This window comes from Cheilinus undulatus, linkage group 16 (genome assembly GCF_018320785.1).
Source record: "Cheilinus undulatus linkage group 16, ASM1832078v1, whole genome shotgun sequence".
NCBI lineage: Eukaryota > Metazoa > Chordata > Actinopteri > Labriformes > Labridae > Cheilinus > Cheilinus undulatus.
In genome coordinates this window covers 44,472,780-44,498,598 of record NC_054880.1, presented here as the reverse complement: position 1 = coordinate 44,498,598, position 25,819 = coordinate 44,472,780, and the positions used below count along the sequence as shown (strand labels likewise).

At 41.1% G+C, this 25,819-nt stretch overlaps 1 protein-coding gene across 1 annotated transcript; it reads right to left on the bottom strand.

Moving 5' to 3' along the window:
- Positions 1-5,836: 5,836 nt before the first annotated feature.
- On the bottom strand, positions 5,837-19,795 carry LOC121524068 (sodium-dependent neutral amino acid transporter B(0)AT1-like). The gene is made up of 12 exons (XM_041809250.1): positions 19,594-19,795; positions 12,711-12,851; positions 10,588-10,725; positions 10,322-10,503; positions 9,449-9,559; positions 9,041-9,153; positions 8,292-8,420; positions 7,156-7,318; positions 6,870-7,074; positions 6,637-6,796; positions 6,381-6,543; positions 5,837-6,297 (listed from the first exon to the last, which is right to left on the bottom strand). The coding sequence occupies exons 1-12, from the start codon at positions 19,790-19,792 to the stop codon at positions 6,124-6,126; spliced, it is 1,878 nt and encodes a 625-aa protein (XP_041665184.1). The 5' UTR covers positions 19,793-19,795; the 3' UTR covers positions 5,837-6,123.
- Positions 19,796-25,819: the final 6,024 nt, after the last annotated feature.

Below are 25,819 nucleotides of genomic sequence, written 5' to 3'. Positions count from 1 at the left end.
GTATTATCCCTGTGAGGGGCTGTTTGTTTTGAAGCCAACAGTCAAGACATACACTATATTGCCTAAAGTATTCACTCACCCATCCAAATCATTGAAATCAGCTGTTACAATCACTTCCATGGCCACAGGTGTATAAAATCATCACCTAGGCATGCAGACTGTTTCTACAAACATTAGTGAAAGAATGGCTCGCTCTCAGGAGCTCAGTGAATTCCAGCGTGGTACTGTGATAGGATGCCACCTGTGCAACAAGTCCAGTGGTGAAATTTCCTGGCTCCTAAATATTCCACAGTCAACTGTCAGTGGTTATAACAAAGTGGAAGCCATTGGGAATGACAGCAAGTCAGCCACCAAGTGGTAGAACACGTAAAATGATGGAGCGGGGTCAGCAGATGCTGAGGCGCATAGAGAGCTTCATGAATGGGTTTCCATGGCCGAGCAGCTGCATCCAAGCCATACATCACCAAGTGCAATGCAACGCGTCAGATGCAGTGGTGTAAAGCACGCCGCCACTGGACTCTAGAGCAGTGGAGACGCCTTCTCTGGAGTGATCAATGGCGCTTCTCCATCTGACAATCTGATGGAGCAGTCTGAGTTTGGCAGTTACCAGGAGAACAGTAGCTACTTGTCTGACTGCACTGTGCCAAGTGTAAAGTTTGGTGGAGGGGGGATTATGGTGTGGGCTTGTTTTTCAGGAGCTGGGCTTGGCCCCTTAGTTCCAGTGAAAGGAACTCTGAATGCTTCAGCATACCAAGAGATTCTGGACAATTCCATGCTCCCAGCTTTGTGGGAACAGTTTGGGGATGGCCCCTTCCTGTTCCAACATGACTGTGCACCAGTGCACGACGGAAGGTCCATAAAGACATGGAGGAGAGAGTTTGGTGTGGATCAACTCGACTGGCCTGCTAACACCTTGGCCTTTAATTAGCAAATGGTAATTAGCTTCTAGCTAGCTAGCTGCTGTTAGCTGCGTGCTGAAGACCACCTGACCATTACACCAGCAGGAACTGTAGTGATATTGTATTCAGATACACTTATCATAGAGTGCCTATATAAAGTATTCATCCCATGGCATGTTTTACCCTTTTGTTTGCTTTACAAATCAGTCATGGTCAATATAATTTAGCTTTTTGACAAAAAATATTACAAAAGAAACCCTCTTTAATGTCAAAGTAAAAACAGATTTCCACAAAGTAATGTAAGTCACACAAAACTATGTAAGGTAAAATAAGTGGCTGCAGAAATATCTACTCAATTCAAGTCAGTATTTAGTAGAGTCCCCTTTGGCTGCAGTCACAGCTCTGAGTCTGTGTGGATAGTTCTCAGTCAGGCTCAAACATCTGGAAATTTAACACTTGGACACTGAAATTTAACTCTGTTCTTCTTTGCTAAACTGCTCAAGCTCTGTCAGGTTGCACAGGGATCAGGTGCGAACAGCCCTTTCCAAGTTCAGCCACAAATTCTCTATTGGATTGAGGTCTGAGCTTTGACTCGGCCACTCCAGAACACTCACTTCGTTGTCTTTAAACCATTTCTGTGTAGCTTTCTCTGTGTGCTTCGGCTCACTGTCTTGCTGGAAAATAAATCTTCCCCCAAGTGTTCTAACAGACTGAATAAGATCATCCTCCAGGATTTTCTTGTATTTTGCCACATTCATTTTACCCTCTACCTTTACAAGCCTTCCAGGGCCTGCTGCCAAGATCCATCCCCACAGCATGATGCTGCCACCACCGTGCTCTAAAGTGGGGATGGTGTGTTTAACGTCTTGTCTAATGGCCAAAAAGCTCCATTTCAGTCTCATCAGACCAAAGAACTTTCTTCCTCTTGACCATGGAGTCTCCCACAGTCCTTCTGGTGAACTCTAGTCCAGATTGAATCTGAGTTTTCTTCAACAGTGTCTTTCTCTTTGCCACTCTCCCATAAAGCTCTGACTGGTGAAGAACCCGGCCAACAGTTGTTGTCTGCAGAGTCTCTCCATCTCAGCTGCTGAAGCTAGGAACTCCTTCAGAGTAGTCATAGGTGTCTTGGTGTCCTCTCTCTCTAGTCTCCTTCTTCCACGCTCACTCAGTTTGTGAGGACGGTCTGATCTAGGCAGATTTACACATGTGACATATTCCTTCATTTTTAAATGATGGATTTAACTGAACTCTGGGGGATGTTCAGTGTCTGGTAAAATGTTTTAGTATCCACCCCCTGACTTATACTTTTGAATGATCCCTTCTCTGAGTTGCTTGGAGTGTTCTTTTGTCTTCATGGTGTAATGGTAGCCATGAATACTGATCAACCAGTGACTGGACCTTTCAGACACAGGTGTCTTCATACTAAAACCACTTGATACACATCCACTGCACTCAGGTGATCCCCATTTCCTCATTTTGAGACTTCTAGCAGTAGTGGCTGAACCTCTGGTCAGTCACTGTAAAGGGGGGGAATATTTATGCAATCACTGATTTTACATTAAACATTTTTGTTTAATTGACATTACTGTGTAGAAATCTGTTTTCACGTTGACATTAAAGAGTTGTTTTTTTGTGATTTTTTTTTTTGTAACACAGCCAAATTATATTGACCATGACTGATTTATAAAATCATCAGCCCATCAATAATAGAAAAGCTTTTTCTCACAGGAACCACTGATTTAGTTAGAGAGGAGAAATGAGAGGGGGGAAAGAATTGTCACAGTATTATGAGGGTAGGGTTAGTGTTAGGGTCAGGGTAGGGTTAGGGGTTAGTGTTAGGGTCAGGGTAGGGTTAGGGGTTAGTGTTAGGGTCAGGGTAGGGTTAGGGGTTAGTGTTAGGGTTTAATACCACCTACTTACCAAAGCATAGCCACAATATTATAAGTATACTTTCTTAGTATATCTGGACTTCTGAGTTATTGCTTATTACTTTCCATGTTATTTCTGTGTAATTGCAACCTTATTCTTGAGTAATCAATAGATAATCATGCTTATTACTATGAAGTTTCAGGATAAATACCATAAAATTACTAGGTTATCACTATTGTAAACAGGTCCTGCTAAGATGAAGTGTTACCCTTGTTTGCACAATGAGGGGAGAATTTTTGCACCAAATTTTTGAACATTCCCTCATTTACATGCATAAAACTTGATAGGGTGCTGATTGCACAGCTCGGCTGTGCACGGCTGCACAGTTTGCATGCATTTTGTGCACACTTTTGGTGGAATTGCCCTTTGTGCATGCTCTGTGGATCAGACGCTACCTTCTTGCCATATGTACAGCTTCAGAAAATGCAATAGGCAGCTCTCTTCTATCCTGGATCTGCCCCTAAGGTACTTTCACAGAACCATGTACAGCACGGGTCATCAACTGCATTTGCACAAGGGCCAGATTTAGTCTCGACAGAAACTCTGGGGGCTGGACTTTAAAATACACAAAAGTTAAATAAGTATTTTGGTCTGACTGAAATATTATTGTAGTAGTATTAGGATTTTCTTTCTAAACACAGAACATTTTTAGGCATTACCAGTGAGATCTGTCCCTATTAAGCAGCAGGCCACAAAAGACAGGCCTGACAACAGAGTTGGCTGGGCCCCTGAAAATCCAAGAGAATGGGTCCTTCCCAGTTGTGATTTAATACCAGTATTAACTCATTTTTTGACACTTTTCTTCTATTTTTGCCACTCATAAACCCCTTTTCATTACATTTAGTTCAACAATTTTTGCAACTTTAAAACAATTTTTGAAACTTTTAACCCATTTTTAATACTTTTTGCCTCTTTAACCAAAATCTTGCCATTCTTTGACCCATTTAAACTACTTTTCGTGCATGTTTTATCCATTTTTGCCACTTTTATCCATTTTTGACACTTTTCTTCTATTTTTGCCATTTTATAACCTCTTTTCATCACTTTTTCACACTTTTTTGTCATTTTTAACCAATCTTTGATACTTTCTGCCCCTTTTTCCTCTTTTACCAAATTTTAAACCCTTTCCACAACATTTTCTGACAATTTTTGTCCCTTTGTGCCACTTCACAACCCATTTTGCTACTAATCACCCATTTTTGCTACTCTAACCCCTTTTCACCTTTTTATTTGGTCATTTTTGCAGCACTGCTGCCAACCTTAACCCTTTATTACATATCTTCTGATTATGACAGTGAATTTCTGTAAAAACAAGAAATGTTAAGTCATTTTAAAACTATTTCAATGTAAATTGTTTGTGGGATGGATATAACAGCTGCAGACACAGCGCCGCATTATGTAATAACGCCACATTATGTAATAACCCTAATCATAGGATTTAGTGTGGGTTCCAAGGTATGCCCTACCCAACTCCCTTGCCCTAACCCTAACCGCTTAGTGACTTATGCCTAAACCTAACCCCCCTTCAGGGCTCTAGACCAGTGGTTCTCAACCTTTTCAGCCTGGGACCCCCAAAATAAAGGTGCTAGAGACCGGGGACCCCCACTGTACCTGAAGGTAGTTGAACAGCCATGCACCTTCAAGAATAGTTATGTGGAGACAAGGCCACCCATAAGGAGTGATAAAGGGGAAGGTTTCTGGGATCCAGCCAAACTAGGGGCCTGGAGGTCAACAAAATCATGGTCCATTGGGAAATTAAGCTTAAAATGGAATAACTTTTGTTATAAATGTTTAAATGGGTAAAAAAAAAAAAAAAAAAAAAAAAAAAAGGCAAAAAAAAGGTAGAAAAGGTGTTGAAATTGGATTTTAAAGAACATAAATGGGTTAAAAGTGGCAAGAATTAGATACAAGTGGCCAAAAAATGACCAAAAATGGATTAAACTGGCAAGAATGGGTACAAAAAGTGGTAAAAGTGGATTAAAACTAGCTGAAATGGCTTTAAAGTGCAAAAAATTTAGGGAAATTAGGTGGACTGGGATGAAAAATTGATATAAACTGGCAAAAATGTGATGACTGTGGTTAAAATGGGAAATAAGGGGTGTAAAAAGTAATTAATAGTGGCAATAATGAGGTAACAATAGGCAGAAAGTGGCAAGAAGTTACAAAAACAGGCAGAAAAAAGTGATGGACAAAAATGGGGTTTAAGCAGCAAAAATTGGTAAAACTGGTGTAAAGTGGGAACAGTGTAATTTAAAAAAATATTCTTCGTTTTTTGAAGGCATCTGGTGAACCCCTCTCAGTGTCTCCCGACCCCCAATGGGGTCCTGACCCCAAGGTTGAGAACCTCTGCTCTAGACTAAACACCTAACCTTAACCCTAGGACTTAAGGTGGGCTCCAGGGTATACCCTACTACCTTACCCTAACCCTAACCGCTTAGTGGCTCACAAAATGCAGGGTTATTACATAATGAATTGAAAATTTATTACATTATTACATAATGTGGCGTTATTACATAATGTGGCGCTATTAAACCAAAGGATACTCTTAAATCCACATCTTCTTTTCCTCCTTTTCTTAATTTAATGATCTTTCAGGGGCCAGACAGGAAGCTTTTTAGGGGCCCTGATATGGCCCCTGGGCCGCCAGTTGATGATCAGTGACATACAGGGACATGCAGTGAGGCCAGAATCAAAATCTTAAAGCAAACTACCCCTGCATTTAATCATCTTTGGTGATTTATTTCATCAAGCAAGATTACTCTGTAAACAGTTTAATAATAATGATAATAATAACGATTTGAAAAGAATTGCATCAGATTTTATGAGATATCTTTCAAAACTACAGACTTTAATAAAGGCTATTTTCTGGTAAAATGGAAGTTAATGGACAAAGAGTGTCAAAAGTAGATGAAAATAAGAAAATACAGACTAAAATCTGGTCACTTGATTTAATTCAGGGTTATGCACTGGAGCAGCGACAGTTTATTTAGCCTTTTAACAAAGAGACAGTGATATTCACATGAAAATGATTTAACATTCTTCAGATACAACCTCAGTATGTACATTCACAAAATACACAACACTTCTATCTACAGTGGTCTGGTCATCAACACTGACGGAAAAAAAAGTTAATTTATCATTTTAGAGCAAAATTTATCAGGAAAAGTTTCAAATAAATAATCCACATTGCACTAGCTCTTGTGTGTGTTTTAGCATGTGTATCAAACATATGTAGGTGTTTATGCCCCCCTAGAGCCTGGTATATGCTCCTTATACTTGACACTATATTTTGTGCTTAGTACTCTGTTTCAGAAATACTTTTGTTGTTGCTTTTCTTGCAGCAGTGTCTTTGGAGAACTTTAAACAGAGCAACCCCTGGAATCAGAAGACTGGGAACTCCGGCCAGGATGAAGATGATAGCGTAGACCCAGCTGGGGTAGGGCAGCTTCTCCAACACTGGGAAGTTCACCTGTAAACACAACAAGGGGTACACTTCAGGATAAAAACAAGCATTACAGATCATACGGAGCATGTAGCTGACTACAGTCATACCGAGCTGGGATTCCAGGTGATGTACGTGAGCTGGGCGTTGACTTGAGTGATGAGGTAAAACACAAAGATGACTAAGACAATCGCAGGGCTGATCACGATCCACGTGGCCTGCCAGAAGATGTTGGGTTTGTGCCCAATCATGAACTTGATATCGTTGTTAAACCTGACAAAAAAAAGACTCTGAAGTCTGCTTTGATTGTTTAAACCTGGATTTGGTACATTAAAAGTGATTTCATCAAGTGTCTTAACAGCGTACCTGTCGATCCCGTAGAGGAAGACCACGGCCGTCATCTCACAGAAGGCGATAATGAGCAGAGGGATGGAGCCTGCATAGCCGTCAAACAGTGCTAGCCAGTAATTACCAGACTGCAGAGCGAAGATGAGGGCGATCAAGAAGGATACAAGGCACACGAGCCCTGAAATCACAGGATGACTCCGTTAAAACCATGACAGTCACACCTGGCTGCATGGGTCTCTGGGATCTTTCACCTGTGACTACTTCTTTAGGACACTTCTTAGGGAAGATCTGCAGGTCCTGCAGAGGAACCACGACTCCCTCTACAGCTCCGAACATGGTGGAGAGGCCGAGGCAGAAGAGCATAATGAAAAAGAGAACGGCCCAGAGAGGAGAGAAGGGCATCTTTGTGATGGCCTCTGTGAACACGATGAAGGCCAGACCGGTTCCCTCCACTCCCTGGGAAGTAAGCGAGCAATCAGCTGCAGAAGACTTTTTAACATAGAGAGGAATAGTTGCATTTTGATGGAATGATCATACATCACTGAGAAAAGTCTGCAGGCTGCAGCTGCTGAGGTCCAGCCCTTCAATGATCTGTGATCCTGAGACCGTGCTGTTGAGGTTTTGTAGCATTTCATCGTAGTTGCTCTCTGTGATGCTCCCTTCAGCGAGGTCGAAAGCATTCAGCAGCAGCATGATGTTCCTGGAAGAGATGGTTTAGGAAGGGTAATTGAACCATTAAATGTCATCTCCAGGAGCAAGCTAACGATGTGAAAGAAACTCCTGTAGTCTTGAATGAATGAACCCTTAGAGATCTACTGGATATTTTGCCATTTTTGACAAAATAAACCACTCAGAAAATGTATACCTTTCTCATTTTGAGTATAATCTTTATCAGCACTGCCTACATTTCCATCCATCCATCCATTTTCTACACCGCTTATCCCGTTAGGGGTCGCGGGGCTGGAGCCTATCCCAGCTTTCATTGGGCAAGAGGCGGGGTACACCCTGGACTAGTCGCCAGTCAATCGCATATAGAGACAAACAACCAGGCACCTCACATTCACACCTACGGCCTATTTAGAGTCACCAATTAACCTCATGAGCATGTCTTTGGTGGTGGGAGGAAGCCAGAGTGCCCAGAGAGAACCCACACATGCACGGGGAGAACATGCAAACTCTGCATGGAAAGGCAGACTGGAAAGCGAACCAAGAACCTTCTTACTGTGAGGCAACAGCTCCAACCCATGCACCACCATGCAGCCCGAAAACTATTTTTCTAAGTTTAATTGATTAATTAGATTTAGGGCCTCCAAAAAAACACAACACTCCAACAACAGGATTTTTGAAAGTTGTTATTTAAACAATATATTGTCATTTTTAAAAAGAAATTACAAAATGCTGAAATTATGAAAGAATGCCAGTGCACAGTGGTCCACTGTTCCCTACATGTAACATAAATTTTTCATAAAAAATTCAAATGATCATATTTCCTGTTGTACTTGGCCGATTGACATCAAACAAAAACTGAAAGAAGGCTTAAAGATCACGCTTTCCACACGCAGTGATTGCAATGCAAAATGGCTTTTATTTCATGCTGTCATGAAATCATGCTGGCGTGATCGTGGACCCCTAAAAGTTAAAGGAACTACTGTAAAAGTATAACACGCACATACCCCTCCAGGCAGGCATCAAACTGCTCTGTAGCTCTGAAGCCGATGATGGAGTAAATGACAGTAGCAGCAAAGACAGAAGTCAGGCCGTTAATCAGGGCGATGATGACGGCGTCCTGCTCACAGTTATTGCTGAAAAATAAAAGCAGCAAGATGTTTTTTTAATCTATTCTATGAACATTCATTTCAGTTACATTTTTGTTTCTATTGAAATTATATTGAAATGAAAAAATAAACAGATACAAAAAGCAAAGTAGACCATTTATTCTACAGGGGCGTAGATAGGGAGAATATTACACAGGGCCCACCTTAATTGGGCAACAAATGTTGCGTCATTTTTACAAATATCTATGCATTTTAATCTATTTTTGAATTATAATTTCCCCATTCATCAGCAATAATTTTACTATGGTTAAATTAAACTTACTTGCATTATTTTGCAGCGCTGGACATTTGGACATTTTTCAGGGATGAGCAGGAGACCCTCAGTACTGTATTTTACTCTATTTCATATCAATTTCAGTCTGTTGACCGATTCATTTAGTCGCTTTTAATTCAATAATGACACTAATTAATAAAATAAAATAAATAAAAACAAAATTTTCATTGCAGGCTTCTCCAGGGCCCCTCCCTGCTGTGGGCCCGGGTAATCATTATCCTTTTCCCCCTGTGCCACGCCCCTGTTCAATGTATGATTATGAAAGGTTTAATGTAGACTCATTATATGCTGATGGCTATGTAAGTGTGCTTACTGAACAGGGTTGTAGCTCGAGAAGGAGATGAGACCTCCAAAGGCCAGAGAGAATGAGTAGAAAACCTGAGCGCCTGCATCCAACCATGTTGATGGGTTCATCAACTCATTCAGCTGGAAATAAAACAAGAGAAAGAAAACACATTTACTATATGAAGCAACTGTTCCAGTTTCATGATGTAGAAATCTAATTCATGCAAATAAAAGCGCTTTAATATCTGGACTTTCAGATTTATTGTTCAAATCAGGGCTGACCTGCTCCACCAGCTGTTATTTGATGACAAACATTGTTTAACACTGCTGATTAGTCAAGAGTGCATGTACAAAATGACTCACTGACATGCAATGCTCCTTGGTTAATGTGCAAGTATTTGCATTTTTTGAAATTGCATTTTTTTTCAGCGCTTACGTCTGGTGTGAAGAGGAACTTGATTCCATCCACTGATCCTTTTAAAGTCAGACCTCTGACGAGGAAGATGGTGAGGACGACGTAAGGCAGAGTGGAGGTGATGTACACAGCCTGAGAGACAGAACAAGAATTTTAATGTCTAAAATCCTTCAACAGCAGTTTTTGAATGAGGGGAAATATATCACTGCTCAAGTGGGAACTTCTGCTGATGTTGTAAGCACATTTTTACCAGTGTTGCATGTACTTGAGTTTGTTTTATGAGAGGAAGATGCAGGGATAGATTTTCTCTGTGTGTTTAGAACAGAGCTGAATGAAGGAAATCTGCATCAGCTAAACTTAACTATTCACAGGAAGCAGGAATAAAGTGATCTTTCCTAAGTGAAAAAACAACAGTTACTCTTTTTAGAGGCAAGAAAGCACACGTGGAAGTAAATCAATCATTTTTGCTGCACTAAACTAAGCTAAAGCAGTTGTGTTTACTGTAATATTCACTGAATCTTAGCAATCATATGACTTTTCTGGTGGCACTGCTCTGCTTGAAACTGCAAAAATGAATGTACCCTTGGAGTCTAAGACCCTGTCACCTTCACTGAGACAATAAAATGTTATTGCATAAATGCTAGCTACATCTTTTTTATCCCGCTGAAAGGTGAAAGGGTCTATTTCTTCTGCAAAATCAATCAAAAATGTCGGTGCACGCATGGAAACTTTATCCTGTGACTGTAAATGCAAACACAGTGGTAAGCCGCAGGTGCCCAGTAAATGTTTATGGCCTTTAAAATGCAGCTTAACATGGTATAATGTTACATTTAGTCTGTTTTATTGCTCATAAATAACGCAAGGATCCAGGCCTCATTGCAACTATGATCCTACCTTGCCTGTGGTCTCGATCCCTCTGATGCAGCAGATGTAGAGCACACTCCAAGCAGTAACCAAACAGACCACCATCCACCACTGCAGACCCCCACTCTGATCTATAGCCTCTGAGGTGTTCAGGGTCTCTCTGTACCAGAAGTAGTCCACCGGAGTGCTGCGTTCACATTCAGACACAAGACCTAAATGTAGAAAAGACAATGAAATAATAATGATCTGGAAAAGGTTTAATGAACAGGGGAACAACTGAAGGAAGGGGCACGTGCCTGTGAGGTTTTTATTGAGAGGACACTGACTCCACGGCAGGGGGTCCTGGAAGGAGTTGAAGAAATACCACATCACCCAGGCGATGATGGTGTTGTAGTACATGCCCACTAAGAATGAGACAGCCATGGATGCAATACCTGACAGGAAGGGACAAACACAGAGTCATGGTTTGCACCAAAGTGAAGATCCGAGGTAAAAAGTGGCCTATTTCTTTTTTTGAACATCCGTTTTGATGATAATCCAGCTAAGACTGTCTGAAAGGAGGCTGAAGGCCTGCTACAGCTCTTTGTCTTAGATGGAAGGTAAGCTAGTGCAAACAGACTGGAGCTTGATTAGCACTTCTGTTGTTGAAACCTGGGCTGCAGATGGCCTAGTGCAGTGATACTCAATGTGTGGCTCTTTTGTGATCGTTTGTGGCTCTTTAATGCCTTGAAACCTTAAAAAAAGAGAAATTTTGACCTCAGAAACTATCTATTGCAAGATGCATAAATCAGTTTCTTTCACACACTCGTACAGTAGACTTCAATTGTCAAGACTTGTTTTTGTCTGTACATTTCCAGTGCTGTTATTTGCAATTTTTGCTCTTTTTTTCCTTTTTATTGCCACTTTTTAATCCTTTTTCACTGCATTTGGCCCGTTTTTGCCACTTCTTTTTGCCATTTTTATCCACTTTACATTGCATTTGGCCATAAAATACTACTTTTTCTTATTTTTCCCACTTTTTTGCTGCTTTTTGCCAATTTTAGTCACTTTTCACTCACTTTTTGCAAAGTTTTTGTTGCTTTGTGGTGATTTTGGTGACTTTGCACTTATTTTTTTGCAAAGTTTTTTGCCATTTTTTTGCACATTTTAGTCACTTTTCATTCATTTTTTTCCAACGTTTTTGCTGCTTTTTTCCCATTTTAGTCACTTTTCACTCTTTTTTTCCAAAGCTTTTGCTGCTTTTTGCCTATTTTAGTCACTTTTCACTTTTTTTTGTTTTACCCCTTTAACCCAGTTTTTGCCACTTTTCACTACTTTGATTGTGGCTCTTACAAAAATAATTTTTCAACAATTTGGCACTTTGGTTGAGCAGGGTTGATGAACACTGGCCTAACGCCTGGGTTCAAGTCATTCCCTACTCTTTTATCCCTGTTTGACTTTACAAAAAAGAAAAAAACCCTCAAAATGAATATTTAAAAAGAGAGACAGAGGCAACAGACTCGACTCATTGCTATCTGTGATTGAAAGCATTTCTAATACAGTGTGTGGTGTTGATGGTCTTCAAAATTTCACCTCAGAAACCAGTGGGTGGTGTCTCTGAGAGAATGTTGATACAATCAGTGTAGGCACCACGCACATTTCTCTCAGTCATAGATGATGCACTCTACAGCAGGAGGCCAGAAGAGTTAGATTACATAAGGCTTGACCCAAACTTGGGAAGGTCGCATGAAACTCTTAAAAACCAAACGGGCTTTCATGTGGAGGTTTATGCAAACTTTAAGTGTGCTTTCACCTGTTTTTCAATGAAAAGAGGCTTCCATCTAGCCACTCTGCCATAAACCTAGATCGGTGGAGGGCTGCAGGGATGGTTTTCCTCCTGGAACTTTGTCTCCACACAGGATCTCTAGAGCTCAGTCAGAGTGACCATCAGGTTCTTGGTCACCTCTCTTACTAAAACCATCCTCCTCCAATTGTTCAGTTTGACCTGGCACCCAGCTCTTGGAAGAGTCCTGTTGTGCCAAACTTCTTCCATTTCAGACTGGTGAAGGCTGCTGTGCTCTTGGGAATCTTCAGTGCAGCAGCTTTTTTCATAGTGCGTAGAAATCAAGCCTGCCTCTGCAGCTCTGCAGGCAGCTCCTTTGACCACATGGCTTTGTTTCTGCTCTGATATCACTGTCAGCTGTGAGGCCTTCTATAGAGGTGTGTGCCTTTCCAAATCATTTCCAATCAATTTAATTTACCACAGGTGGACTCCAATCAAGGTGTGGAAACATTTTAGCAATGATTAAGAGAAATGTGAGCTAAATTTCAAGTGTTTTTGCAAATTCAGTCTTCACTTTTCCATGATGGGGTACTGAGTGTAGATTGATGAGAATATATATTTTTTACTATAGCTTCAGTATCACTGATATGATCTTACCGACTCCAGTCAAGTAGGGGTGGATTGCCGCCCAGGCCCCCACGCTGCCCTTCCTAAGGCGTTGGCCGATGGCAAACTCCAGGTGCAGCAGCGGGACGCCCTCCAAGACAAGCAGGATGATAAACGGGATGATAAACGCACCTGGGGACACACCAACCAAAGCTTAGATAACTGCACAGATAAAGGAAATATGTGTGTTACCACAGAAGCTCCTCGTGTACCGCAACCATGTCTGATCACTGAAACACATTTATGAGCATGAAAATACTTTCCCTTTATATGCAGATTTTTAAACGTTAGACCAGTTAAATAAAATATCAGCCTTCAAAGACTTCAGATGAAACTCTCACATGTCCTGTTTGAGGACAGAAACAACATGGAGTTTTTATGGACTTCACTATCAAACATGACAAATCTGGCATATTCTCAGGGCTGAAAGTGCGCTCCTTTATCAGGACAGTTATGGACTCCAGAGATTTCAGTCAGCTGATATGGAAAAGCTGAATCACAGATTTAATCCATTAAGAACAATCATTCTGAAATCCTGAGATAACGTATCACGTATCTCCAGCATCACTTTTACCACCTGCTGTCGTTGTTGGGGTAATTAAATTAAATCAGATTATTTTACTGAAGCTTTTACTACAACACGATCTTTTCACCCCGAGATAAACAGACACTCTAGTAGCACATGGGCTGATGGGAAATGCTTCTCCCTTCTCTGTTCAGTTGCATGCCTGAGGGTCCTCAGTGAGTTAAAGATAAAAGAGCTTCTTTCCTGAACTGACCTGATGCATAAAAGCATTTATAAGTTAGCTATTTAGCTAATGTTAGCATTCTGCTGGGTAAAAACTGTCCATCTTTTAAAGCTGATTTTAAAGACAGTGCTTTACTCCATTAAAGAAATTAATCAAGTTAATCACATCACAACGCTGTGATTAATCACAGCATTTTCTATAGTATATTTTTATGTTTTCAGATTTTTAAAGGTTGTTATTGTCAAGTGTTTTATTTTTATTCTTTAATTCTATGTACAGCACATTAAAGTGCTGATCTGAGTCCTCATCAGTACTTTCTATAGTTTGGTGGAAAGACAAAATAAGGGCAAATATTTAAACTACAAGTGGTATCTATTGAAGTTTCTCATTAAAAACTAAATGTTCCTATATTTATGTGACATTTGAATACGTCATAACAAATAGAATACAGTCGTCTAATGCAGGGGTTCTCAACCTTTTCAGCCCCGGACCCCCAAAATAAAGGTACCAGAGACCAGGGACCCCCCATGTACAGTTAAGCTGTAAAACACCATATTTCGTTTGACCTAAATAATAACCACTCTTATCAAAGAAACAAATATCTCTTTCTATTTATTGTGTAATAAAGAGCCTTCTTTAAATGAAAATAACTTTTGTTAAAAACATATTTAAAATGGGTGAAAATCACTTGAATTAGTGAATAATGCACAGGCCTTTTTGGCCTGTGGGACTCCAGAGGCAGTTGACAGGTACCGGCAGGCCAAGCGGCTTGCGGCTTCAGAGCTTGCCAGGGCAAAAACTCGGACGTGGGAGGAGTTCAGAGAGGCCATGGACCACCATCTGGCGTCTCAGGAGGGGGAAGCAGGGCGTTGTCAACACCTTGTATGGTGGAGATGGCGCGCTGTTGACCTCGACTCGGGACGTTGTGGGTCAGTGGAAGGAATACTTCGAAGACCTCCTCAATCCCATCAACACGCCTTCCGAGGAGGAAGCAGAGTCTGGGGACGCGGATGTGGGCTCTTCTATCTCTGGAGCCGAGGTTGCCGAGGTGGTCAGAAAGCTCCTCAGTGGCAGGGCCCCGGGGGTGGATGAGATCCGCCTTGAGTTCCTCAAGGCTCTGGATGTTGTGGGGCTGTCGTGGCTGACACGCCTTTGCAACATCGCGTGGACATCAGATCTGGACCTGGAGAAGACATTCGACCGTGTCCTACGGGGAATCCTGTGGAGGGTGCTCTGGGAGTATGGGGTGCCGGACCCCCTGATAAGGGCAGTTCAGTCCCTGTACGACCGGTGCCAGAGTTTGGTCCGCATTGCCGGAAGTAAGTCGGACTCGTTCCCAGTGTGTGTTGGACTCCGCCAGGGCTGCCCTTTGTCACCAGTTCTGTTCATAACTTTTATGGACAGAATTTCTAGGCGCAGCCAGGGCGTTGAGGGCATCCGGTTTGGTGGCCTCAGGATTAGGTCTCTGCTTTTTGCGGATGATGTGGTTCTGTTGGCTTCATCAGGCCGTGACCTTCAGCTGTCACTGGAACGGTTCGCAACCGAGTGTGAAGCGGCTGGGATGAGAATCAGCACCTCCAAATCTGAGACCATGGTCCTCAGTTGGATAAGGGTGGAATGCCCTCTCCAGGTTGGGAATGAGATCCTGCCCCAAGTGGAGGAGTTCAAGTATCTGGGGGTCTTGTTCACGAGTGAGGGAAGAATGGAGCGGGAGATCAACAGGCGGATCGGTGCAGCGTCAGCAGCGATGCGGTCTCTGCATCAGTCTGTCATGGTGAAGAAAGAGCTGAGTCGAAAGGCGAAGCTCTTGATTTACCGGTCGATCTATGTTCCCACCCTCACCTATGGTCACGAGCGGTGGGTAGTGACTGAAAGAACGAGATCACGGATACAGGCAGCTGAAATGAGTTTCCTCCGCAGGGTGTCTGGGCTCTCCCTTAGAGATAGGGTGAGAAGCTCGGTCATCCGGGAGAGACTCCGAGTAGAGCCGCTGCTCCTCCACGTTGAGAGGAGCCAGATGAGGTGGCTCGGGTATCTAGTCCGGATGCCTCCTGGACGCCTCCCTGGTGAGGTGTTCTAGGCAAGTCCCACTGGGAGGAGGCCCCGGGGAAGACCCAGGACAAGCTGGAGAGACTATGTCGCTCGGCTGGCCTGGGAACGCCTCGGGATCCCCTGGGAAGAGCTGGATGAAGTGGCCGGGGAGAGGGAAGTCTGGGCTTCCCTGCTTAGGCTGCTGCCCCGCGAGCCGATCTTGGATAAGTGGAAGAAGATGGATGGATGGATGGATGGATGGGATGTATAAAGTGGTTAATAGTGGTAATAATGAGTCAAAAACAGGCAAAAAGTGGCAAGAATTGGTTTAGAAGTGTCAAAAACAGGCAGAAAAAAGTGGAGGAAAGGGTTTAAAATTGACACAAATGGGTGGCAAAGTGGCAAAAATGTGCTAAAATTGGTGTTAAAAAGTGATGAAAAATGGGTTAAATTTGGTAAAACTGGTTTAAGATGGCAACAGTGTAATTTAGAAAATATCCTTAGTTTTTAAGGCACCTGGTGACCCCCTCTCAGTGTCTCGCGACCCCCAATGGGGTCCCAAACCCGAGATTAAGAACCACAGGTCTAATGTACTGAGGTTAACTGAACATATCATATTTTCTGTCTTCAGCTCGTAAAGTTCGCTAATTAACTTCAATTTTGCTGATTCCACTGTGGATTTCTACACTGGATTAATATTGTTAACAAACAGGACTGTCTCAAAGTTCTGGAGAACTTTTCAGCATTAATCTGAGCAGCTGAAGGAGAAAACTGTCCTGCAGCAGCTGAACAGAGTGGTATGACCATGGCTTGATCCTTTGTTGTTGTTAGCATCTTTGCTAACATTAGCAAAGATGTGCTTTACCTGAAGGTGGAACTTCAGACTGGTTGTGCTTTGGTGTAAAGACAGTTCATCACTGCAGCATGTACCCACAGTTTAGGTTTTATCTTAAAGCTCGGGTGTGTAACATTCAGTGAGAGCCGTGTAGAATCAAGAGATAAAGGCATACTGTAAATGAGAAAAATCTTCAGTATGACTCAGAGTTTGTGATGGGAGTAAATTCACTCATCTAATTTGCATATTTTGACATCACAAACATGCACAGCCAATGGCAGCCTTCACCGCCATTGGCTGTGCATTTTTTCCCACAGCTTCTAACGCGTCTGCCCCTACCTCCTCAGTGTTTTTTATTCCCACTACCTCCGTCAATATTTGCTGTGTTTTGACCCCTAATACCCCCACCACATCCCTTCCTTGGCATTCGCCGATTACTCCCACCCCGGCCAAGGTGAGGCAACGCATCGGCTTCAGTATGTGCTGCTTGTGGAATGTCATGGAGCACGAACTCGCTGTCGCTGCTCACAGACGCACCGTCACTCTCACCCATGGATTCATCAGGCGACTGAACATCATGTCAGAGGGTGAATATTCCTCTATTCCTCCCGGCATTGTGAGTATTCTCGCTATAATTCGCTCTCTTTCTCTCTGTTAAGCTCCAACTACAACCACCACTTCCTCGTCTCCTCGACCGGGGGTGCGTCTTTCAAAACTCTCTCTCTCCAAAACTTTGAACAGAAACACGCCCACAAATGCTGCTGGGATTGAAGTTACTCATGTCCGCCATCTCCTGGTGTAAAGTAGTAACACCTTAGGCACCATAGTTGCAGCTACAGCCTATTTAATTCAGCAATGCTGCTTGGCGCAATTTTGCGACTTTGGCACTTAAAGAGTTAATCACAAGCGTTAATGCGTTAATGTTACCAGCCCTAGTTAAAAGCCTTTGCCTGTTTAAAGCTTTGTCAGCCCATCCATTCTCAAAGAAAACGGGACATATCAGCTATATTTAAGCAACCTGTCTCTCATGAGCATGTTTAAGAGAAAGCAGAAGTAATGGTGGTTATATATCCTGTGGTGTAGTGCATAAAATATACACACTTCTGAATCTCCTCTCCTAGGACTGCAAAAGTAATTTTTGTGCCTAAAGCCGTCCACACACTACAGGATTTTAAGCCCAATTCAGGGCAAGATTTGCCTCCCCTGAAGATCATGGGGGTGTATCCTGAGAGGAGCCTCGTCGCAAACGACTGTTTGTCTGAGTAGTCTGCATGTGTGTGGTGTCAACACGATTGTTTTGACACTCCAAATTGCGTTGTAGCCTCCAAAACCCCGAATCGTAAATATCAAACACATTTGATATTTACGATTCTAGGTCATAGTGCCGCTGACGGAGTACCCACAACAACCAATGAGAGTGAGCAGACTGGGTAGCGTCACAGCCAGATCATACGTACTTTCACCGCTCACAACCATGAACACAACAGTACCTTAATTTCAGCCAGGATTTCACCCTGAGTCTTTCCCTTGTATTATATTTTTTGCTTCACCTGTAACACACGCCAGGACAGCCTGTTGTGGAGAGACAGCAAGACGGTACCAACAGACATCCGTGTTTTGTTTTTTTTCTGAAGTCACGTGATCACGCGAGGTCGTAGGAAGGTCGGCAGGTGTGTGGTCTCCACACAGTCTGGACAGTCTGGCTGAGTCGTCTAGTTTATGTTCAGAGGATTAAAGATGAAAAATCTTTGGAAAATGTCCTCATCTTGACATAAACTTAACTTAGTTTTTGTCAGTTTTAGTCATCACAGATCTATTTTTGTTAGTTTTAGTCTAGTTTTTGTCATGGAAAAAGGCTGTTGAAGAATAGTTTTAGTCATAGATTAAGTCGATGAATTTAACACTGCTGGGGAGCCAGACAACCAGCTCTGCTGAGCTGAGCCAAATGATCCGGATCTCTAATAAAAGATACGGATTTCCCATCCCAATGAGTGAGACAGACATCAGCTGAGGAAACACCGTTAGCACAAACATGGCCATGGTTAAAACGGCCTTCATGGTAGCATTTTTCCATGTGGTGTCTAAGGGGTGTTCTTCAATGCTGCTTGATGTCCTCTGCAAAGATCCTATTAAAATTCTGTTTATGAGATTAAAACATGGAGTCATGTTGTGCTTTGGTGGGCCACAGTAGATTTTCAGGTTTTCATTTTGGCCGTGGCGTACCGACATTTGGGAAAAGCTGATCTGGATCTCAAAGAGCTGCTGGTGTGTCATTCTCAAGGCAGTGAAAAACATCAGATGAGTGTCATCAAAGTGTCTGAATCTTAAAGAATACAGTGTTATTTCTTAACGTAATGAGCTGTTTGTTTTTTTGTTGCACTTGCAGATGAATTCTGAGTTTTTATCCTGTTCCAAGTCCACATCTGTAGATATGCTTGTCTGATAAGTGGCCGTGCTATCTGAGCGACGCCTCAGCACATGGCCGTGTTGTTTATGTGTGACGACGCCCTTGACCGCTAACCTGAGAGTTCACAGAACCTGAAAGCAGGCTCCATATTCAGTAGAAAACCTCTGGTTTTGGTAGTTGATGATTCCTCTGAGTTTGGTCTTTAGCTCTCCCTGTGTAAAAGCTGGGGGGGAAAATCACGGCGGTTTAACACACCAGTAGTTCTTGGCTGTAAATGGACATTTTATTGTATTACTGTAGTGTCCATTTAACTATGCTGGTTAATATTTAACCATTGAATCACTTTAAGTGCAGATGTTAGCCTTAAGGTGACACATCAGGGTTTTATAGGCCTTCTAATGGAGTTTATTTGCTTTTCAGAAACATTTGAGCCATTTTTTATTTTATCTCACTCTTCAATCCTTTCTCTTAAAGATCACTCATAAAGCTGGTACAAGTAAAACAGAAAAAGTGAGGCTTTAACATCATTTTCTTTACATTTTTATGCTGTTGGATAGAACAGACACCAAGACAGAGAAGCCATGAAAAAGGTGAAATCACCTTACTAAGGAATAAGAATTCAGACGTGATTTAATCTTTAATTTTATAAAGTAATCCTGATTTTATTTTGAAGTTTTAATCAAAAGCACATGCAGGCTTATACTTTAACCTGTCCAGTACTTATTAAACCTAATATGACACCGAGCAGCATTTCCAGAAGTTTTTGTCTCCTTTCCTTGTTCTTCTCAGTTCTTCTAAAGCCGGTTAAGCTGAATTAGTTTAATATTTAAGCTACAGATAAGACGAGCTTACCTCCCCCATGGCTCTGACACAGGTAGGGAAACCTCCACACGTTGCCCAGTCCCACACAGAAGCCCACACAGGTGAGAAGGTACTGGGCCTTGTTGTCCCATTTGGGCCTGTCTGCTGCCGTCTCCTTCTCCATCCTCTCCAGGTCCTCGTGAGAGGGGATCCTGTCTTCAAGCCCCGGGTTTGGAAGAACCAGCCTCATGGTGGTTGTGCTGTAAGTCTGATCTAAGGATCCTGAGCGTGTGCGGGCTTCTTCAGCGGGGGAAGACTGGGAGGTTTCAGAGCTGCTGGCTATCTGAGGGTATAATTACTGGTGGCTGACTGTTTTACACGTTCAGTTTATCTCTCCGGCTCATCTGCCATCTTGTAGCAGCGATGGGTCAGGGGTGTCGCAGTCATAAATGTCACATCACATGTGTTTAGACTGGTGTGTGGTGAACAGACACATGACCACTGAGAGCCAATATATGCACATCTTATATGATAAATTAATCACACAGCAGCCCCACGATCACACAAGTCAAATACAAAGTTCAAGATGTATTTTACTACCACCAATAAATGACAAGAAAATCAACCAGAGACAGCAGGGGTCGGGTTCTGAATCTGGGTCCAACCTGAGGGCCGAGCAGGGTCCACATTTAACCATAAACTGTAGACCTTACTTTCACCAGCAATGAATTATGGGGGAAAAAACCTAAGCACAAAGTCAAACTAAAGTTTTTAAAAGGCAAATATATGAGATAGAAAGTTGAAATCATGATTCTTGACAGTCAAAATATGAGATCAATTCAAAATCAACAGTTTAAAAACATTCAAGCATGAGAAAAACATTAAAATTTTTAATTTAAAGGTTAAAATATGACTTAAAATTTAAAATTAAGGATCTGAAGCAGGGGTCATCAAGTAAATTTGCACAAGGGCCAGATTTAATTTTTAGAGAGACTCTGGGGGCCGGACTTTCAAACAAACAAAAATTAAATACATATTTTGGCCTATTTAACATAATATTGTATTAGTATTAGTATTTTCTACTGGAGACTGGACCTCCCCAGTTGTGATTTAGCACCAATATTAACCCATTTTTGATACTTTTAATCCCTTTTCACAACTTCATTTGGCCATTTCTGCAACATTTTTTTGCCACTCTTAAGCCATTTTGATAATTTTTGACATTTTTTGCCCATCTGACCACTCTAAATCCTTTTAGCCACTCTCCTGCTGATTATTGCACCTGTTTGCCACTTTTAACCCCTTTTCATCACTTTGCCAGGCTATTTTTAGTATATTTTCACCACTTTTAAATCATTTTGCTACTTTTGCCAATTTCCGCCATTCTGTAATCCTTTTTTACCACTTTTCCTTCATGTGTTAAACCTTTTGTGCTACTTATTAATCATTTTTTGCAATTTTTCAACTATTTTTTTTACCACTTATCATCTATTTTGCCCCTTTGTACCTCTTTTACCCATTTTGCCTCATTTTAACCTTTTTTCACCCATTTTCCAGCCAATTTTTGTCCCTTCGTGCTAGTCCACAACCCATTTTGCGCTGTCTAACCCCTTTTCACCACTTTGCCAGGCTTTTTTTTTTTTGTATATTTTCACTACTTTAAGATCATTTTTAATATTTTTGCCGATGTCTGCCATCCTGTAATCCTTTTTTTTTTTTACCACTTTTTCTTCATGTGTTAAACCTTTTGTGCTACTTATTAATCATTTTTTGCATCTTTTCAACTATTTTTTTGCCACTTTTCATCTTTTTTGTCACTTTTGAACCCTTTTTAATTGCTGGTTTTGTACCATTTTTGCCACTTTTAACCCATTTTTGACCATTTTTGCCCCTTTGTACCTCTTTTACCAATTGTTGCCTCATTTTAACCTCTTTTCACCGCTGTTCCAGCCAATTTTTGTCCCTTTGTGCCATTTTGCTGCTGTCTAGTATCTAAAATAAAATTGCTTTTAATGGCTGACAAGTGAATTTCTATAAAAAAAAAAAAAAAAGATAAAATGTTTAGTTAATCTAAAAATGTTTCAATATTAATTGTTATTATAATAATTTGGGGGTTAAACAGCTGCAGACATTTTAAGTAAAACAATACCTTTAAAACCACAACATCTATGTTTCCTCCTTTTCTGAATTTCATGATCTTCTGGGGGCCGGATTGGAAGCTTTGGGGGTCCTGATACGGCCCTCGGGCCACCAGTTGATGATCAGTGATCTAAAGGGTCAGTTTATGAGATAAAAGTCAAAGTAAGGAGCTAAGAAGGTCAAAGCATGAGAAAAATTCATAATCATGAGTTTAAAAGGTCAAAATATGAATTAAAAAATTAAAATTGAGGATCTAAAAGGTCAAAAATAAGATAAAAAGTCAAAATTGTGAATTTAAAAGGTCAACATGAATTAAAAAGTCAGAACCATGACTTTGCGTCATAACTGTGAGAATAAAAACAGAAATGTGTTGTCCCACATTCCTGACTTGTATCTGATTATTTTAACTTTTAACTTTTTCTCATTTTTATGACTTAACAAGGATATTTTAGATCGTCATGGTTACGTTTACATTTTTAAACTGGAGGAAATCTGCAGACCTCAAACCAGTGGGCCAGTTTTAATAAATATGATAGGGTCTGGTGGGCCGGGTGTAACTGGACCACGGGCCGGATTTGGCCCCGGGGCCTTGAGTTGACACCCCCGAAATAAGGTACAGAAGGGTTAACTCTGCCAAAGCATGGATGAGCATTTGTCTTGTAGCAGTAAAGTAAATTCAGAAAAAAAAAAAGAAAAAGTAGAAAAAAGAATAAAATGACCAGTGAACTGGGTGCTGATGGTCTTGCAGTGTTGTGCAAGGAAGCGGGCCAGGCTCAAGTCCAACCTGCGGCTCCTTTACCATGAACCTCCCCACTCTCTCTGTAAACCATCAAAATCAGCATCCTCAGACAGTGAAGCTGAAATAGTCTGAGGGCTTGTGCTGTGCAGCTGGACTTGTCTATTTTTGACTGAGTCAGATGTAAAATAAAAGTCTGAGGATTGCCCGTGTTGTTGGGATTAATCTCCTGGAAGCTGCAGATGTAGCCCAATAATCCCAACATAGATGCTGAGAAATTCCTCTGACTGAAGATTTCTTTATCTGGTTGTTTGTGGTGGTTCTGAGGGTCAGATAGAAACTCTTCTACTTTCTGGGAAAACCTTCCTACCTGCTTCAGCTGCTGCTTAATATTTTATGTGCTACAAAGTATTTTACATCCACAGGTGCCACAAAACACCCTCATGTTAAGTATTTCAAGTGCTGCAAAAAAATCAGCTGCTGCAAACTAATATTTGGTATAAATTATTTTTTATAGTTGGTATAAAACATTTTGCATTTGACCTTCAGGGCCTCCATAGATTGCAGCAGTAGAGACTGTTCGTGGTTATACATGTAGAAACATCACTCTCACAGTCAAACATGTCAACACATACTGGTGCTTGTAAAAAAAAAGGCAGGGTAAGAAAACTGGACATTGATGAATTCATAAAAACTGATTTTTTTTGCCACATAGTAATTTAGCAAAACAAGACTGCTGGATGGGAAAGTCAGGGTTTATTTTGATTCTTAGAGACTAAGAAACTTCATTCTGCTCTTGTGCCTGTGTAAATTTGATGCTCTGACCGAATTAGGAAGGTAAGACAGCAATGAATGGCAAAAGGATCAATCAGTCACTCTTTATTTTTATAGCACCAATTTATAACCTACATTATCTCAAAGCTGTTACCAAGATTACATATCTAGACCTCACTCTTTACTGTATTATTCTAACACTGAGCACTGAGTCACAACAGTCTAGGAGCCAGGAGGGCGGTAAATCTTTGACAAACTGGATGAGAAAATTAAGACTCAAATGAAGTTTAATTTATTCTTGGTTTAGGGTGGAATTAAGAGATGGGAATTAAAGATAGCTGCCACTCCACCACCTCGGCCAGGGTCTCATTTTATATGAGTATTAATATGACAAGTAGAAGTTGGTTCAATGAAACGTACGTATTCATCACGATGTAAAAAAATGGATTGGAATTAGCAAAAATAGGCAGAAAATTGGACAGTGGCAAAAAAGGGCTTAGCAAGGCAAAATGGTGAAAATGAGCAGGTTAAAATTTGGGGAAAGATGTTAAAAAGTGGCAAAAAAAAAAAAAAGGTTAGAATAAGCAAAAAGTTGTGAAAATTGGTTAAAAGAGACAATATTGGGAAGAAAGTGGCAAAAATGGGCTAAGGAAGGCAAAAATAGGCAAAATGAGCCTTAAAAAATAATGAAAAGTGATTAAAAAGAAGCAAAAATGTGTTACAAGAGATGAATTTTAAATAGAGGTAAACTGGTCTAAGCAAGCAAGAATGGGAAAATGGTGAAAAGTGGTTAAAAAGTGGCAGAAATGGGTTGTAAATGGCAATAAAAAAGTTGCAACATATGCAGAAACAGTGATGAAAGAGTGTCTAAAGCAGCAATAGCAGTGTTAGCCAGGACTAGCACAAATGCTTCTGATCCCACATACAGTGCTTAACAAATGTACTAGCCCACCTGTCATATTTGTCTCAGAGACCATCCAGCATCATGAAGTGCTTTAATGGGGACTCTTTCATTTTCAGTCAGCTCTCCACGTTTTACCATTTTGAACAGGAATGAGGAATTTCAAACTGAATTCACCCAAATTCACTGGGCTTCTCTGAGAAGTCAGAAATTAATCAAGCATAACATTCAACCACTAAAACTCATTTTTCTCTTCAGGAATGACAGTAAATAACTATCATTTGACTTACTAATCAAGAAATATTAATGTGCTTTATTATTTTTTCAGGGTTTTTTTTTGTAAATCAGTAAATTTGAAAATTCATGGATAACAATAATAATTATATTTTAGCATTAAAAAATAATTTGGGTTAAAGAGCTTCTACATATTGGAGTATTAACCATTGCAGAAACATCAAAAATGATTTTGGTAATTACCAATGCTGTTAATTTAGGGCAGCTGTGGCATAAACCTTACTTTGGTTAGGGTTAGGGTGGTCTAATACATTTGTTAAGCACTGTATGTACAATGGACCCAGGTTCAGGAAACTACCTTTGTGGTTGAAAAGGTGAAGTTGATGTGAAGTACAAAAACTGCAGTTCCTCAAGTGTCCACTTGAGGCAGGCTGCAGAAGAACCAGAAGTGAAATACACACCCCATGTTATAATGTCAGTTTGTGCAGTAATAAACATGTTTACAAGCTGGTTTAAATGACAGTTCTGGTCTGAGTGGTTAGTGCCTCTGTGAACACAGACTGGGGCTTACTGTTCATGGTCATGGCTGACATGACTGCAGCTGGTACACTGTAGCTATTTATCCGGAGGTTCAGAGCCGTTTCAGCTCCAGGTTAGGTTGATCAGAGGTTAGTTTGATGCAGCATTTTCACAGCAGATTGGACTCAGAAGCCTTCTTCAGTAACCACAGGTCTGATATCACTCAGAATCTCTGAAGTCTATGTTGTCATGTTTTCTTCATGTTTATGATTTACTGTTATTCTAAACTGACTCCTGGGCCACACTGAGGGAGGACGGTGGGCATATTTGGTCCTCAGACTGCTAGTTGCTCACCCCTGAGCTCTCCAAAATAACTTATTTGGATTCCTCATCAGCAGTAGCATCCACTGTGTTTGACAGTGAACCCTCAGTATAATCATTATCCTACTGCTAAGACTTCCTCTGGATAAAGTACAATGCACTGATATCACCACAGGAGCACAGAGGGATCATATAAAAGCAGAAAATAGGCACACCTTGGCCTTCAACCTAGCTCCTGTTATCTCAGAGTGACACTGGGAGTTCCAGTTTGAATCAAAGAGCACGCTGTAAATAAATATATTTCTGTTTGGGATTGATGCAGAGGTGTTTGTGTTGTTTTTTTCTGTCTGTTCAGGTGCAAATGGAGATTTCTGGACCATCACTCAAATGTATACGTATTATTGTCAATAAATGTGTTTATGCCACTTGCAAACGTCCTGTAAAGTCTGTGATCTAATGGGATTAAAGTTGTGATAGTAGCTATAAAACATAATAAATCTTCAATCCATCACTCAGCATCTACTCATTCATGCAGATGATTTATGGTTGGGGATTAGTGCTCTATGTTTAGACACAATTCTCCATCAGACACATCAGAGCTCCAGATAAGACTGCAGTTCTGAGTAGTTGGCAGGATGTGTGAGGAAATCTTT